Here is a 17,493-nt window from a genome sequence, read left to right as displayed (position 1 = left end):
CTATTGACTCCTTAATGAAAGAGAGATCTGACAAAGAGCTGTTAGAAAGGCTTTTAAAAATGGAGAGAATGATGAAGCAGGCAGGTTTATAAGCCGACTATTCCCTGGAGAAGCTGGCTCAATGGTAATTCTCTCCCAATCCTTTAGGAATTGCTGCCCTAGAGTTGTAGTAGTAGCAGTGCATGGTTAGAAGGATTCTAGTAGATGCTCTTCTCCTCCCCAGTCCTGCGGTTCATCCATAGTCCAATCTCTACAGCCTCACTATGCAATCAGGAATGGCCAGGGCCTTTCTGCATGGCCAGCATCCAGACAGGGACACACTGGTCAGGGAATCCCTCCTGCCTCTCCTCTTCTAGGATGGTGAGTCCACTCATTTCAACGAGGCTGTGGAGGATGTTCAGGTCTCGGATCACACTACTATCCAGACAATCCAGGATACAGCCCTCCCTGGCTACATTGTCCTTGAGAATGATAACACCATTATCCTTCAAGCCATTCTGGCACCGGATGAGAAACTCCAGGAGATCTTTATCTGTCAGATATCCTACAGATGAAAAGATGGAAAATAGATCACTATTAACCATTCAAACAGACTCCCTCTGTACACATCAGAATGGTGCCTTGATCTGAGTCTTCATATCCTATTTATTGCAGGAGAAGTCCTAGTCCTGCCAGATTTAATTATGAAATCGTGGGCAAATCAACAAGATCAGCAGTTACAAACTCAAATCAATATTTAGGATGCATATTAATAGTAGCAACAGATGTGGACAGAAGTCAATGGGAATAGTGGAGAAAATACTGGGTGCTGAAGTGTTCTTTAATCTGGTGGTTAAAGTCATAATAAGAATCAGTGGCAGGAAGCTGGAGCCAAACAAATTCATATTGGAAATAAGTGACAACTGTTTAACAGTGTAAGTAATTACCCATTGGAAACTACCAACAGAAGTGGTGTTTACCACCTCTTCAAGTCCTCAAATCAAGCATGGTTGAATTTCTCAAGATATGTTTTAATTGAACACAAATGACTGGCTCAGTACAAGGGTGAAGGAATGAATATAACAGCTTGTGATATAGAGTAGGTCAAACTAGATAATCTAACAGACCCTTCTGTCTTTTAATGCTACAAATCTCTATAACTTTATGTAACATTATGTACCCATCAAAGAAGTTCTGGATCAAAGATCCAGTGAGGAATGCAAGACCTTCCAAAATGCCAAATAAACTCTTTAAATCGCCCCTTATTGTTGTGATTTCTGCATATACCATATACATTTAAAAACAGTACTTTTTTCAATGTGTTATTGAGATTGTGTTTTTTATCCTTCCTTCTCAAAGATCAATACTTCTGTTATGTTGAGATCAGTAGTGCAGAGCTCAGAGAAGAGCAAAATGAGAGCTCTCACATGTGAAACATCTAAAATGAATTAACAAGGACAGGTGGTCAGAAACTGAATAAAAAACTTAAAAAAAAAGTTTCTATTTTCTAGTCAAAATATTTAGTTTTCTTGATGGAAGATTTAAACTTTTATAAATGGAAGTTGTCATTTCAAAACTGCATTTTGACATAGCATGTCAGGTTTCTTTAACCATCCCCCCCAAAAAAGAAAAAGAAAAAGAAAAAAGCCTCAAAGCCTAAAGCTGAATACCTTTCAAGTTGAAGGAAAATGGTAACTTCTAGATGAAATGTAAACTTGCATTTTTATTTTTTCATAAAATAACAGCCTGGGCTCATATGCTTATTCATACATAAGACAAATCAAGATTGCATTGGTAAGATTCATTGAAACTTTTGAGCATCTAGTTGGGAACTTAATGCTCTCTTAACTTAGCTTTTAGCCTAGTTTCCTAAGAAAATGAGATCTTCATGGTGTGGCTCTACACTATACAGTCCTGCCCTCACTCCACCAAAAAGCATTGAGCTTGTTGGCCTATATCGCAGACAAATTCAAGATAGGGGCAGGAGTTTGATTAGTACTTAAGATCACTACGTATTTCATTGAAATTGATGGAGGAAGGAGATTCAGATCTGTGTCTATGCTAAAGAAAAGGCATACGCTCGCTTTGTTAGCAGCCACATAGCTGATCAGCACAGCCTCAGAAAAGTCTTAGCTCACTCAGTCTCATGTTGACTCAGATTTGCTTAAAAGATGAGGCTGGAGCTACATTTACTGCAATGACTGGTATTCAAGAAAAGCAAAAATACAAAGGATAATGATACTGTTCTGAAGCAATTTGCTTGTACAGCTATAAAGACCTGTTCTAAGAAGCTCAGTATCATTACTTTTTAAGACTATGTGTAGATGACAGATAAGTGTTTCTGAATAAAACCATCTCCTGTGCTAATCTCTCTACCTTTACCTTTCTTTTTGCCTAGCAAGAAACTATCTCTCTCCAGGGTTTTGGAAAGAAGGAATTGTTTAGGCCTCCTCTTGTGCTTTAGAATAATGACTTCTGCTAGCTGAAGCTGCACCACGGACACTTAGGTTCACAAATTAGAAGGAAACCCTTCTGGAAGGACAGTTAGGCACTGCAGCAAGTTTTCTAGAAAAGATTAAGAACTACTTTTTTTTTTGAGGAACATAGCCCACATTATCTGATTGCCAGTCTGCTGCTCTTAATGCTGCAGGGCATTCACTGGGGTGACTGCAGGAGAAGCAGCAGGTATTTCTTGTACAGTACCCATGAGGGGGTACTGTGGGACATAGGTAAGTGAACCTGTTTGATCATCAGTGCACGTATAAGACATGATCTGGTTTATAGGTATTGGTGATTTCACTACGGCTTTTTTCAGATTGTTTCCTGAAATATGCCCAAGTCTGGACAATCATCAGATTCAGAAATCCCTGCTCACAGGTGAGGCCGACCCCATGCATCTGTCTGCAGCACTTGGCATCTAAGAAGGAGGATTCCTGCTCAAGAAAACCCATACATAAGGCCTACTCCTCAGGTGCACTACTCTCCAAGAAAATGTACCTCCCTCCAGTACGTGACCTGAAAATCCAACCTGATTTGTACCCACTGTGCATGGAGCTGGGGAGAACTCTCCAAAGTCTCTTGTGAGATTTTAGGAAGCAGTCCCAAAGATTTGAGAACATCATTTTACAGCTGCACCATTCTTTTAACATAAACTTTAGCACAGGCTGTATAGTTCTCTGAGATGCTGGGCTGGATGAATCATGCTGAACTAACCTGAAACCCACTGAATCCAGATGACATCATATCTTTGTGGGGCTGGAGTGAATTCCTGGAGGCTTTTGCAATAATACATCTCTACTCTGTCCTCCTTGCCATGCAGGTAGTTCGGGACCTCAGCCAGGAAATTCTCCATCATATCCACCAGTTCCACGCTCTTGAAAACTGGTAACAGGACATGCTTGCTGATACGACCTATGCCAGAGCCGCAGTCCAGGGCGCGGTTGGTGCCAGCTTTCCCCACCCCCTGTGGGATACAAGAAAATAGTTTGAAATCTGAAAAATACCATCTGATAAAATCATAGCAACTGTGTTACCCACTATGGTCTTTAGTCACCCAAGCCTCATGTCTTGTGTCCTTATTTGCGCAGGGCTGTTGCAAGGTTGATAAGAACCTGGGACAGTATCAATACAGCTTTGGGTACCTTTGTGTGAGCTGAGCTGGGCTGCTGTGTTCCCAAGCTGCTGTTGATGGAACTTCCTCATTGCAGCCCTGCATTTATTGCTGTACAGTAAGTTTTTGCCTGGTATAAGAAGAGACACAATCTCTCACAAGCTCCTAGCTTTCTCAGAAGATCCACTGGTCTTTGTAAAGTCCTTGCAACATCATCTGTCAAATATTTATACCTCATAGCCAACTATGTGGCTAGACAAGCCTCATTCTGAGCCATGTAAAGGCCTAACAAAAAAGTAAGCATATAACAAGTACTGCATGCAAGAAGTAACTTCTGCAGTACAAACTCCCAAGGTGCCCAATCTCTGCAGATACACAGCATCCTTGGGATCAAAGTGCAGTTTTCAAAACAAGCTGTGTTTGAACAAAGATCTTGGAGTTGTAGGTAACTTATGAAAACTCAAAAAGTTTGGACTGGAGCATATACAGAATTTCTTCTTCAGGTATGACGACAAGAAAGATTATTAAGTAGATTTTGCTTGACTGTTCTTTTTTTCTTCATAAATACCATCTCTGGACAGAGATCAGACATGAAAATATGTGGCACAAAGGCTATGTCTATGAGAAAATAATGAGTCACTATAAAAGGAGCTTTATAATGAAAGCTGTATTTCACCCCTAAAGCTTCCATTCTAGCTATAAAAAGGCTCTTAAGAGCCTGCTGCTGCTCTGTAAAACAGAAATTTTAAGTCTGTACATGCAGTGACTGTGGGACTGGAGCTCCCCTGGCAAAACTTATCAGTTAAACAAATACATTAAAAGAAAATGTAAACACCTTTTCCCTGTCCCCTGGAACTGAATATTGAAGTGAAAGCTATGGGCCAAAGTCCCTGCTGCAACTTCACTGCTCTTAGAAGAAATAAGCCCAGGAAGAGCCTTCCTCTTCCTGCTTATTGGGAGACTCTCTCTGTAATGACCAAGCATAAATCACATAACTCACCACTTTTTTGGCCTTGCTTCAGTGGGTAATTCAGTGTATTATTAAGGTCAAAGGACAGTACTGTCAATGACATGACTATGAATAGCCCGCCAGAGCATCTGGTTACATAGAGTAACTGTAGAAAGAGCACAAGGACCTCAAAGGCTCTCACCAGTCTTCAGGGCTTCTGGTCCCAATTTGTATATCTATAAAGATTAATCTCCTGATGTGTGCAAGAGTCCACAAGCCTTCAACCCTATTGGACTCTGGAGACTACCTGTTTGTAGTTACCCAGAAAATGTGAGCCATTCTTCATTCACAGGCTGCGCTTAGGAGCATGTGGCTTTTACTGAGGACCAGACTAAGCTCTAACAAGGAGTTCATGAAAGGAGAAGGAGCTGTGTCTTAGAACTTTACAAGGTGGATTTCCACATTGTTTGCTGGCAGATATATACAGGCCTACACTCATGTGATTAAGTAAAAATCTTTGAGAAAGCTGGTGAGAAAACCAGGTTGATTTACTAATGTATACTAACAGAATTCAACAAAAAGACATATAACTTCTTTGACAGTTTCAGAGAACCTATAGTCGCAGTACCTCACTCGAAACTGGGAATTCATCTCTCATGATGTGTCACGGCAAAGATCTTTGATGACACATCTCCATTTGCCATCAGGAAGAAGGAAAGGGAACAATCACAGGAGATGAAGCCTGATCCCACACTTTGCTGAAAGGGAGCAAGAGCATCAGTCTGTCAGTTGAGAAGCCCTGTGAAGCACTATGGCTCCGTTTGTAATGAAAATGTTGACATAATTCCATGTTCAGCTAATATATTTTCAGTTTGGAAGTGCTCAGAGCTTTGACAGAGTATTAACATTTTCTTTGGAAGGCAATCATTTTCCCAAAAGCCTAATTGAGTTCGGAATCAGACTCCTTATTTAAAAAAATAGTACAGTGAAAATTTTAAGCCAGAACAGGTTTCAAAATTTAAGATTGACTGCTCCTCTGATTACCTGCTTCCCATGGCTCAGAATCACTGTCATTGAGGACACATACACACCCAAAAATTCTTCTGTAAGCTAAATAGGGCACTCTCAAATTTCCTTAGGGATAAAAGAGTTGTGGTGTATGTTCCTGATGCTAATTCAGGTCTTGGAAGGGCAGAAAGGCAGTGTAGATATGTAAGATAAAAAAGAAATCAGAGTTCAAGAAATAGGTAAAAATCACAGTGTTTTTCTTTCTAAATTGAAAAAAAATAAAAATCAGGTTTTCAACAACATCTTATCCACCCCCCTCATCAAACAGGAGAAAAATCACTTTCAAGAAGCTTTTCAGCAAGTAACCAATGAGGCAGATGAACTGAGAGCAAGAAAGGGAGAAAGAGTTTCGAGCAGAAAGGGAGCTATAAAGTTCATATAATCTCTGTCTGTATTATTTCACAAACCTATAGCTCACAACTGTTCCTGAATTAATGGATTTGTTTCTTTATTTCCTTTTTTATACAGTACCTCCAGATTAGGCACTTGAAAACACAGTGTCTAGGTGGACATCACAGCTTTAACTGGCATTAATACATTGCCATAAATAAGCAGTGCTATAGCTCTGCTGATAACCATAAGTATGACTGTACCTAAGACAGCCTATAGCTTGTCTGTACAGAACTGCTGGCTCAAGTAATGTTGCTCTTGGTTTGAGTTCTGCCCACACACACATAAAACCTCTTAACTTGAGCACAGTGGCACTTTTAACTCAGTTTGACTCGCCTGGGAAGGAGACAGGCTAAAATATAAGTGAAGTCCTTAGTCTTTTCTGTAATTCCTTCCATGTGCCCAGGCAAGATAAATTCTCCAACGGTAAAGAAATCTGTAGCTCAGTTTACAGTGGTGCTAAGAATCATGCTAAGAAATGCCATACATGAAGGTATGCAACATCAGTCATGTAAGGGAAATGTCACTGTGTGGCATTTCCACACCAGCCAAACTAACTCAAGAGGGGTAATTTGAGTGGAACTGGGCAACTGTTTTTTAAGGAGCACCAGTTTTGCCAGAAAATAAAGTTTTTGAAGAATAAAACTCTCTGTGAAATTGATATTTCAAATCTAGAGAATAGTTATAGCCAAAAAACATGGGAAAAAATGTTGAAAATGTCAAGATACTTCTTTTTCATGACTTTCAAGGAAAAAAAAAACTTGTCAACTTTTCATTTCTAAACAGCATTTTTCATTTTGGAACTGACTTATGTCTTGAAAACAAAGGGAAAAGTTTTTCAGAGGGTAAAACAATAAAAAAATTTAAGTGAAAGATTTTCAGCTGATCTGAAACTAATTTTCCTATTTTCTTATTTTGTTAAACTTCTGTTTAAAAAAGAAAGTATAGTTTATATTAGAGTGAAGAAAATTGCTTTTTTCTATCTTGATTGTCTTATTGGAAAAAAAAAATTATTCATAGAGCCACAAACTTGGGAAGATGTAACTCAGATTAGCTTTACATTAAAGTCACTACTACAGAAAGCCAGTAAATATTGGTATCTAGTTGAGTAGGATTCAAAATGCAGTAATAAGAAAGGAAAATAATCCATAAGTAACATAACCAATTGACTGTATCTCAACAGAGGACAGGCTTTAACAAACTAAATCAGAGTTAGAAAACGTGTAGATTCCTTTCTGTTCCTTTTTTTTTTTTTCTTGTTTGATCTTGGCCATTCAGAGTATCCTTTCTATCCCTGGCTAATAATAGGAGTAGGAACTCTGCTCTGGAGTATTTTGTATCTGTCATCACACCTGATGCATTGGGTATGATTTGTCTTTGGCATGTGAAACTCTACTACAGACTGTAGTTCTTTCCTTTTTGGGTCTTGGAGAGGAGAAAGCGTAACAGTGTGATATAAACCTGCCGTTCAGGAAACTGAATCTATATGATATCTAGGAATTGTGAAACCCTTCTCTTAGGTACACGCTTACGCACCACTTGGATTCCACAAATGTCCTTAAAACCAGACTGAAGTAAAATTTAAGGAATATGCCTTAAGCTGGCTCTAGGCTTATAAGCTGCATTTCATTTTTTCTGAAAATGCCATCTTACCATCATGTTCCTCTGCCTTGCTGAACTTCCTTTGTATTTTTTATTTTGTGTTTGTAGAAAGCCTGATACAGCGAAGCTTTGAAATGCTGTGAAGCCTTTTTGCATTAGCATTAATACAAATGATTGTTAATTTAAAAAATGCAGCTGCTCACCTGTGTTTTGCTGTCTCACTGCCCCAAAAGCCTCCCTCTACCAGGTATAGCAAACTTTGCCATCAGTTGTCCTTCACTGCTATACAGGATTTCTGTCTGTTGTTAAGCCATGCTCATTTTCCACCCCAATCCATTTAAACTGTGCCCTTTTTTTATACACAACATCTAAGTAACCTATTGAGCTTTTTTTCTTACTGCAGATCATTAAGGCTAAGAAAAGGTCATCTGGCTACCCCAAATTTGTACGTTTAAGCAGAAAATGAAAGATCTATGGTAGAATTATATAGAACTAGTCCTTTAGCGAGCAGGAGAACTGAAGAAATTTGTTTTCCTGCAGCTTTGTGGATTCTTTAGCATCCAATACTGTTGTTGAGCTAATTTAGTGGGCTTTTCCCTTGGGAAGAGGCAAGGGCAGTCAGAAAACCATCCGGCCACACTTTTAAAGATTTGCAGATTCCCAAAAACATATTTAGGCATTAACAGGATTTTCAGAAACCTAAATGCCAAAGTGATATTGCTGTTGTAGGTGCTTTTAAAATCCCACTTGGCATCTCTTTGTAACTCAGGTCAAAGCAGACGTTTAAAGATGTTTACAGACCTTTAGAAATCTGCCTGCAAAGGTGCCCAGTGACACAGGAATGTTCAAGAAAAAAATATTTTTCCTAATGGGTAGCTTATTCTATATACTCCTAATGTTTGGGGCAGGGAGAGAGGAGGGCTGGTTTTTGTTGCAGCATTCTCAGAAACATCTATAAATAGGCAAAACAGAAACTTGGCATTTAGTCTCAGCTACTTTCCCAAATGGACTGCAGGAATTTGCACAGACAATCTCCCACTGAAGCCAGCAAGGACTTTATCATGAAAGGTCCCAGTCCTGCACTGAGAATTAATCTCCCACCCAAACACAGCTATAAGAACTCCTTGCACAATCCTCTTTGCAGCTTTGGAGCATAAGAAAAGGATGCAAAACAGGTAAATAATGACTTAAGGCCAGGCAAAATGTATACTCATGATGATGCATGACCTGGCAGAACACATTACTAGACCAAATGAGAGTCAGTTATGACCTGTGACTGTCTATCAAATATGACATATGGTGCCATCTAAAATATATGTAAATGGGCACAGTGCATGTCATTTATGACACATCACCACTGTTTCTTGCAGAACATGGGATTAAATGACTCACCCCAACAAACTTCCTGAGAAACTCCCTGGAGGATTCAATGTCTGTATTGGAGAGCTCAATGTAGTCTCCCATCATGCCCTCTTCTGTGGCTGGCACCTCCCGGTAGAAGTGTTTGGCCCTGGCGTAGAACTGCATCTCCCCATTGATAACTTGACTTGTCAAAGCGTAAAGTTTCACTGCAAGCAGATAAATCACTATTTTATTGTTAGTGACAGATATTTCTGGTTTAGTTTATTGCTCTGAAGGCATGATGGCGAAGATCTATAAACTTAAGTTGAGACTTCAAATCACCAAACCTCTGTTTCTAAAGCAAAGGTGGAAGGAAAGGTGTTGGGTTTAATCCTGCAAGACCTTGAAGGGATACAGCCCCTCCTTGGGCAAATTCAGTGCCTCCCAGGCTCAGGCATAATTTCGGTCATCACACTATGTTTTCATGTCAGTGAAAAATCATGTAAAGTTTGAAGTGAACATGCATGCCAAAGAGAGTAAGGGGCTTGATTTGCTCCCAGAAAAGCTGTGGGCGGCATTTATTGCTATGCTGGGTCATCATTTCCACTATCACAAACCGAACTGTTCTGCAGATTTCCTTATATGCTTTCTAGCCACTGACAGCTGCATGGAGGGTGCACCAAGAAGAGAGTGGATGAATGAGGCACTTGCTCTGGTTTATTTTTAGTGATACTGTACACTCTGTGGCACTGCAAGTAAGCTGAACCAAAGAGCAGATGGTAGTTTCAGGACTAAATGAGTATACAGGGCGGGGAGAAAATTTAGAAGAGACAGTTCTAAATTTTCATCTGTCACAGATCAAGGAGCAAGATAATCAGTGGGTGATATACTGGAAAGTTCCTGGGTGCCAGAGGCTTAGATGTTTCTTTTCACTGCTTGACTATTTTGCTGCTAATGTACAGCAATCACAAGTTTGAAGCTGTTTTATTAAAATCTGTGAGCTTTGCTGGGTAAAGGGCTACTTTCCCCTGTTCTTTAAAAACCTGAGGTCTATCCTCCCCATCCTGGATGTTTCTATACTTGACGTGCATCAGCATATCAAAAGTTGTTGTGTTTTGCAGCTCAGAAGTTTGGATTGAGGCAGGCCATACACAGTTTGCTTGGAAGCCAGCAGCTCTGTCTCATGTGCGCATACAGGTGTCCAGGCATTTTCCTGTGTGTACGAGAGACCTTCCAACAAACACACAACTACAAGCCTGCCTGTGAAAGCTAAGCAATAAGAAGAGATGGAGTCACACTGGGAACAAGTCTTTGCAAGCACCACCTTGCAGTGAGAGACCAGCTCTGCTGAAGATTCCCAGCATGTTCGAGGAACTGGAAATGATCCAGCAGCAAACACCTTTTGGTGACAACAGAAAAACAGAAAGGGAGAGCTCCCTGCTAGCTGCGTACACAGAAGGACCAGAGAGCAGTGCTTTGTCACTGCATCCTTTATCTTCCACGGGAGCACTGCTGGTGGCTGCTGGGAAGAGTCTGAACAGACCATGCCTTCCTTACGGCAGCTGGCAAACAGGAATTATGCCCTCCATGCAGAGGATGAGAGCTAGGCCAGAGGCCCTGAATATAAGCCTGGAATGTATTTATTGAGGGCAAGCAAGCTCAGCAGGGAATGATAAGTGTGTGCCTGCCCATCCTCAGCAGGAGAATGACATTTTGGAGGCAAATGAGGGGGGGACAAAGGAAGTAGGATGGGGAATAATTACCACCAAGGACCACTCAGAACAGAATAGTGCTATTGGGTTACACATAAGCAGCATGCCCAGCATATCCTTCATCCAACAAAAGCAGCATTACCAGCCCCTCTTGTCATCACCTGCTTAAGTCAACTGCTGAACGGATACTATTAAAGCTTTAATCCATTACACATTTATGTTATGCCTGAGAAATTTATACCACAAGAAGCACTGAGCCCAGCAAGGGTCAAACCTGGGAGTTTTACACACTCCACTGATTATATTCACATACTCAGAAGAAACCATTTAGCTGAAGAAATTAATACGAAGGGGGCAGCCGGCAATCCCCAGCACATGGCCAGGGTGGCTCCCAGAGCCTGGAAAAAGAGTCCATCGGTGGCTGTGATTCTTCCAGGAAATGATCTTCATCTTCCCCTGGGAGTGGCACCATCTTGTTTTCTCTGTGTCTCTTTTTTCTCCATTTCAGGTGCCAGCCTCTCCAGAACAGAACTGAATTCCTGCATGATGCCTTTGCAAGATCTTCCACATAAGACTCCAGTGATGATTTCTAGGGCTTGTTTAATGGACCTATCAAGGGACAGTGATTTATCCTGTTTTGCTAGATTGAAAGGAAAGGCATTTACAGGCTGTCTGCACACTAGGACAGGGTGTTGCAGGCAGCTGGCAGCATGAACAACAAATATTCAGAGTCCTTCTACTCAAAACATGAGCCTGACCCAAGGCAACACATGGGGATGATATGCTGCTCAGGATATCAGATCTGTAGTGTGTGCTCTCAGACTTCTCACTCGGAACCAGTATCAGGCTTGCAGAATGCCTGCCAGGACTTGCATGCATACACCAGCTGACTGCAGCTCCTCCCGGGCCACCTGGGGCCGCAGAGCCCTGCCTTACATGCTGGCATGCGAAACCAGCTCTGGGCTAGCGTCCATAAGGTCTTCTCTATGCATCAAACTTTGCAAAGATCTTTTTATGCAAGTCTCCCACCTGAAGGCATCCTAATGTAAAGGGTGGCACTGTACCCAGTCTTCTCCTGTGGACCCACAGTCTCACTCATGCAGTGTGCAATCTAAAGAGATGATTTCCACCTCTTGTTCCCTCAGTGTTACTCCTCTCCCTCACGAATTTGCAACACTGCCAACTCTCCTAATGCACAACCCAATTTTCCAGACACAGCCAATCAACCTCACCTCTGATCTGCCTTGCAGCTGTGCCTGGCATGTGGGCTTGCAGCAGCAGGACCAGAGGGAGAAGGTTTGCCAGCTTGCAGGAATCTACCCCAAAAGAGAAGCGTGAGGAGGCACACATATGTCCTTGGTGGCAGTTCGTGTTGCAGCTCAGCTCCAGCATGCTTCCCCCTCATCACAGGACCTGTCTAGCCAGAGGCATCTCCCTTTCTATGACACATGTGGGACTATCTCATGCATCAGGAAATTAAATACTTGTGAGGTCTGTTACAGATATACAGCCTGATTTCAACAAACTTTGCAAAGTAGAGCATAGGCAGGATAGGATGATGGAGGCTGCAAGTCTCTCAGACATTTTTCACAGACAAGGTTTTCAGTGTTAAGGCAGGTAACTTGTAAGGTTTAACATCAGAAACGTGTTTCTAGTAAAGTAAGAAGAAACTTTTTTCATGGCACACACAGTCCCTCAGCTGAATCTACCGGTAAGTCCCTCAAGTCGAGATGGTTAAAACAACCCCCCTGCAAAAGCAGGCCACGCACAGGAACTGGGTCCCTAAAGGTCACTCCAGTGTCATGAGTTGTTAATTATTTTCAGTTGCTGCAAACACAGTCTGGATGCAGAGTGGTGACCTACACCTGAATGCCAGCCCCTGGAATAGATAGAGAGTATCTATCTAAGCCTTTTTGCCCTGCAAAATCCAAAATTTTATCTCTAGTATTTTCTTATGGATCAGTCAATTGTTTCCCAGTGCATCTGATCTAAACCTCTAGAGAAATGGACCGCTTAATACGTAAGACCAGGTGCAGTCCCAACCTGCAGTAGACTGTCTTACGGTTCTTGGTTGCAGGGTTTACTCAGCTAAATTTCCTGACAGAAGTAAATGTTGCAAGTAATTCTTTTGAAGTTTTTATTTGTGAACATTATTTTGCGGCTCCAACTGCTTTCTGCAAGATACTGAACTAATTCCAGTTTGGCGGAGTATTCCCTTTTAAATGCAACATCTGCTTTGTGCATCAGTCGAAAAATAATTTATCTGGGTACAGGGTAGAATTCACCTCTCTACTGTGGTCAAAGAACCATTTAAAACCTGTTTTTAAAACCTGTTTTATAGAGGATGAACATCAGCCCACGCCCAAAGCAGATTTTACTTACAGACACATGCTTCACACACGGGAGTATTTGTCTCTATGGTCTGATCATCTGAATTTTCCACTGCAGATCTCACCCACTGGCACCAAGTCCCATGGCCCATATAAACACATGCATAATTTCCAGCATCTGAATAGCTCCATTAAAGTCCACTGGGCTTAAGGGCATTCACACCCATTTAAGTACATTGTTGGATCAGGGCCTAAAGTTACTCATGTCTTTTATTTATAAACGTTACCGTGGTCTGTAAAAGTGACATGTTTCTTTTAGCAGGCTGTGATACCAGATATGCTCAGTTCATAGGTAAACATGCCTAAGTGCTCTACCACTGAAGCTAGCAATGGAGTGGGGGGAGTGTGGACTTAGCATAGCTTGAAGCAAACTTTCTACCTTGCTGACCCTGGGCTGCACTGCAAGTTTCAATGTGAGGCTTGATTTCAGTGTCATTATTCATGCTTAGGGTTAAGCACACGTTTAACTACCCTGCTAGGTCACAGTCTTAGTGTTGCTTTAGTTGTTTAATACTGTTTACACAGAGGTATCTGGAGTTAGTCTTGAAGCCTGAAAAGTTCAGTTGATTCTGCTCAGTTCCACTCTGAACTGAACCAGAAAATGGCATTCTGTAGAGATGTTCAGACCTGCCACATTCTGTCCTCTCCATCACAGAAAGCATTGGATCACAGGATAATCCAGGTTGGAAGGCACCTAAGGAGGTCTGTAGTCCAAACTTCTGCTCAAAGCAGGGACAGACATGAGGTCAGATGAGGTTCTCTGGGACTTTATTCAGCTAGGTTTTGAAAGCCTCCAGTGATGCAGAATTGTATGACCTCGCTGGGCAACCTGTTCCAATGCCTGACTGTCCTCACAGGGAAAGAGTTCTTCCTTATATTCAGTCTGAACTTCTTTTGTTTCCATTTATGGCCACTGTTTCTTGTCATCCTGCCTCACACCACTGTGCAAAGCTCAGCTCCATCTTCTTCATGATCTTCTTGTAGGTACTGGCAGGCTGGTATTTGGTCTCCTTGAAGCTGCCTCTTCTGTCTGAACATGCCCCGTTCCCTAGGTCTCTCTTCACAGGGCATGTGCTCCAGTTCCCTCACCACCTTGGAGGTCATCCAACTGCATTGGGAGTTCAAGACTCCATGCATATAGTCTAATGACTGCTGCATAAAGGGCGATAATCACCTCCCTTGATCAACAAGCTACGCTTTTGTTAGTACAGCCCAGGATACTGCTGGCTGCCTTTGCTGCCAGGACACACTGGTTCATGTTCAGTTGCTGTCTACCAAAACCCTATCTGCAGGCCTGCTCTCCAGAGAGCCACTGCACAGGCGTGTTGTTGTTGCCAAAGGTTCTTCCTTTCCAGGTGCAGGTCTTGGCATTTGCCTTTATATTTCACTGAAACTGAACTTCACCAGGTTCCCACTGTCTCTTTCCTACAGCCTATTTAGGTGCCTCTGGATGGCAGTCCTGACCTAGAACTGACAAGTCCTGCCAGTTGGCCACAATCTGCAAATATGATGAGCAAGCAGTCCTTCACCTCCTCCAGGTTACTGATAAAGATTTTAAACATGACAGGTCCCAGGCCAGACCCTTGCGGTACTCCACTGACCTCAAGATCTGACGACAACTTTCTGAGCCTAATCACCCAACCACTTTTTACCTATCTGATTGTCCACCCATCCAGATTGCGACATCCTAGCATGCTGTGAAGTTTCCTGGATGTGTATATTCATAAAGTACGAGCTACCCCACAGTACCTGTCCTTACATATGCTTTTACTCCAGGACGATAACCATGGAGTAACAGACATACTGCATGTTCACATGAATGCTGGACTCACAGTGCCTTTTCCATGGAGTCAAACTAATTTGGTTACACTGGCAATAAGCTTGAAAGCTCTTTAATGAAATTTTAATGATTTGGGTAATGAAAAACCTGGCAGAGGGGATCCTTAGTCTGATAGGAACATTTTATGAAGTTTATTGGCTGGGAATGGAAATTCAAATAAAATTCAGACATGAAATAAAATATAGTTTTACAAGAGTGAAGCAATTAGGCCTGGAAACAGCTTAATGATGGACTGATGGATTCTCAGTCATTTGCAGCCCTTAAACCAAGGTATTTCTGTCTTCATAAATATATACTGTGACCCAGTCATAAGTTACAAGCATGATGCAGGAACTTTTATGTGAAATTCTAAGCTAGATATTCATAATGGTACCCTCTAGCTTTAAAATGTTCTATTAGTACTTAGACTAACAGTTACATTGTAGGCAACTCTCTCAGTTTGTATAATGTTGTGTTTATTTTCAAAACAAATGAAAGAATAACATTTTCATAGACTTCTTGAGATTACATTGACCTATAATTAACTTCCCTTCCTTTCTGTCTTTCCTTCCTTTCCACCGTTCATAGCCTCCTAGCATTAGGGATAGGAGTATTTATCTTCCATGTTTCATTTTAGATAGCTGTAGATATTGCTGTATGTGAAAAGCCACATCAAAATACTATGATGACATGGAAATGCTTTTTCTCTTTACAGGACTCATGAATTCTAGCATCTTAAGTAGAGTTCTCACTGGCGTCTGTATAGTTTCACATAATCAGGTAAGATAATGCACTAGCCTAAATGGATCTTTCAATGAGGAAGAAGCCCTCAAGAATTCACTGTGAACAGCCATTTAACAGGTCGCACAGGCACATACTTTCAATCTTAAATTCCTCCAATTCTAACATTGAGTGGAGGCTGAATAATTCTGCTTAAAAAGTCAATGCTAACATAATACAGAATCAAGTCAAATCTATTTTTTAGCTATATTGTCTTGGGGAAATTTTGTTTCTTATTCAGGGTCAAATTTTCATAAGAAATGAACGTTCCTTTTCTGCAACTAGAAAAAAAAAATGTCTTGGCATCCACTACCAGAGGCTTTCACTGAAATTTGGCTATAAACAAACATTTTGTAAGCATCTTCCTCCCAGATAACAAACAGTAGGTTAGACACCCTGCTGCAGAGATCTGGATTACAGAGACTCTTGGAAAAAAAGCTAAAAATTATTACCTTTCAAGCACTTGTCCAAAACAATACGTATGACAAGGCTAAGGACACATGAATGATAACAAAACAGATATCAGGCAACAGAAAGTAAGGCCTGTCAGCTCTGCTAGTTTTGCATTTGTCCTTCCAAGTTCCCAACAGGTCAATACGTTTTATTTAAACAGTCACAAAAAAAAGTATCATCAGCCAGAAAACAAACTTCCTTTCCCTCTTGTGGTCCTTCCCTTGCCCTCCTCTAACAATCTGGAGTATTTAGACAAAACAACAGAATACTGAATTAGAGGCAGCTGAAAGAGAGAATACCTAATGGTTTATAGCTAGCACTATTCTCTCTATCAGGTCTTCTCAAAGCTACTACTTGCTGTCATTAATGAGTCTGCACTCCGCCATCTAACATGATATGTCTTTCTGGAACACGGTCACACACTCACACAGACGCTCCTGCCCACCAGCTACTCACCCAGGGGAAGCTTTTCCAGCAGATAAAGGTAACTCTGAAAGAAGTCATTTTGGATTGCCTTATGCAAGACAAAGGACATGCTGTGCCGACAGAGTTCTTCATCTGTCTTGTGCCAGCGTGACTTAAAAGCCAAATGTGCTGCTTTATACGCCATGATGAAGACCTTTTTTGCAAGAGTGGACAGTTGTTGTGGCTGGTGCTCTCTGGAGGACCTGTCCTTCCAAGGAGGCAGTGACAATGTCATTTAAATTGTGGCAATGTGCTGTCATTCTATATGGGGGTGTGTGTCTAGAGCAGTGCAGGGGGTGGAGGCGGGCGAGAGGCGAGTGAGAAATGCTGGCTGTTGGCACTGGCTCAGAGTAATCTCTGGAGTGTCACCCTCTGAAACGAGCAGGTGCTGGGAAGTGATAAAAAACTCAGCCAGGAAATTGCTTAGCCAGGGTAAAAGTATATCTACTCCAAAAAAGAGAGGCTTTAATTCAATTACACTTTTCCTAATCTGTTCAGCCTTCACTTCAAAGGAACTCAGATATTATCCAGAATCTCCCATCTCCCTCTTTTATATCTCACAGGGTCGCTTTGTTTCTGTGTCTCTCCCTCACTGTTTTTCAGTCCAGGGCACCCAAGAGGAAGGCCAGAAGACAGAACATGGACATATCTGTACACAAACTGTATGTCCTAATAAACTGTGATTATAGCAAGCAAAGAGAAAGCAACAGATTCAACTTCATGCTTTGCCACTGTGTATAGCAGGGCAAGCCACTCTCTATGCACCACAGTCTGCCCGGGTTCATTTAATCTGTTGAAACGGTACAGACTATCATCTCATCATCAGAAGCTAGCTGGAAGAAATTGCTGTCTGGGAACACAGTAATGCTAAAGACAGGGAAGGGTAAGAGCTTTCTGCTTTAGTTAAAACAATACACAGAAGAACAAAAAAAGAT

At 41.5% G+C, this 17,493-nt stretch overlaps 1 protein-coding gene across 1 annotated transcript; it reads right to left on the bottom strand.

Annotated features, from left to right (window-relative positions):
- Window positions 1-269: 269 nt before the first annotated feature.
- Window positions 270-16,818, bottom strand: NTMT2 (N-terminal Xaa-Pro-Lys N-methyltransferase 2; the record flags this gene model as incomplete). The annotated part of the gene is made up of 4 exons (XM_082002870.1): window positions 16,550-16,818; window positions 8,991-9,166; window positions 3,193-3,442; window positions 270-544 (listed from the first exon to the last, which is right to left on the bottom strand). Exons 1-4 carry the CDS (start codon window positions 16,791-16,793, stop codon window positions 270-272), a joined length of 945 nt encoding a protein of 314 aa, XP_081858996.1. The 5' UTR covers window positions 16,794-16,818.
- Window positions 16,819-17,493: the final 675 nt, after the last annotated feature.

The sequence above is a fragment of the Phaethon aethereus genome (assembly GCF_964289735.1).
Source record: "Phaethon aethereus genome assembly, chromosome: 8".
In the NCBI taxonomy this organism is placed as follows: Eukaryota; Metazoa; Chordata; class Aves; order Phaethontiformes; family Phaethontidae; genus Phaethon; species Phaethon aethereus.
The sequence above is the reverse complement of the archived record's forward strand: the minus strand, read 5'-3'. Positions and strand labels throughout refer to the sequence as shown.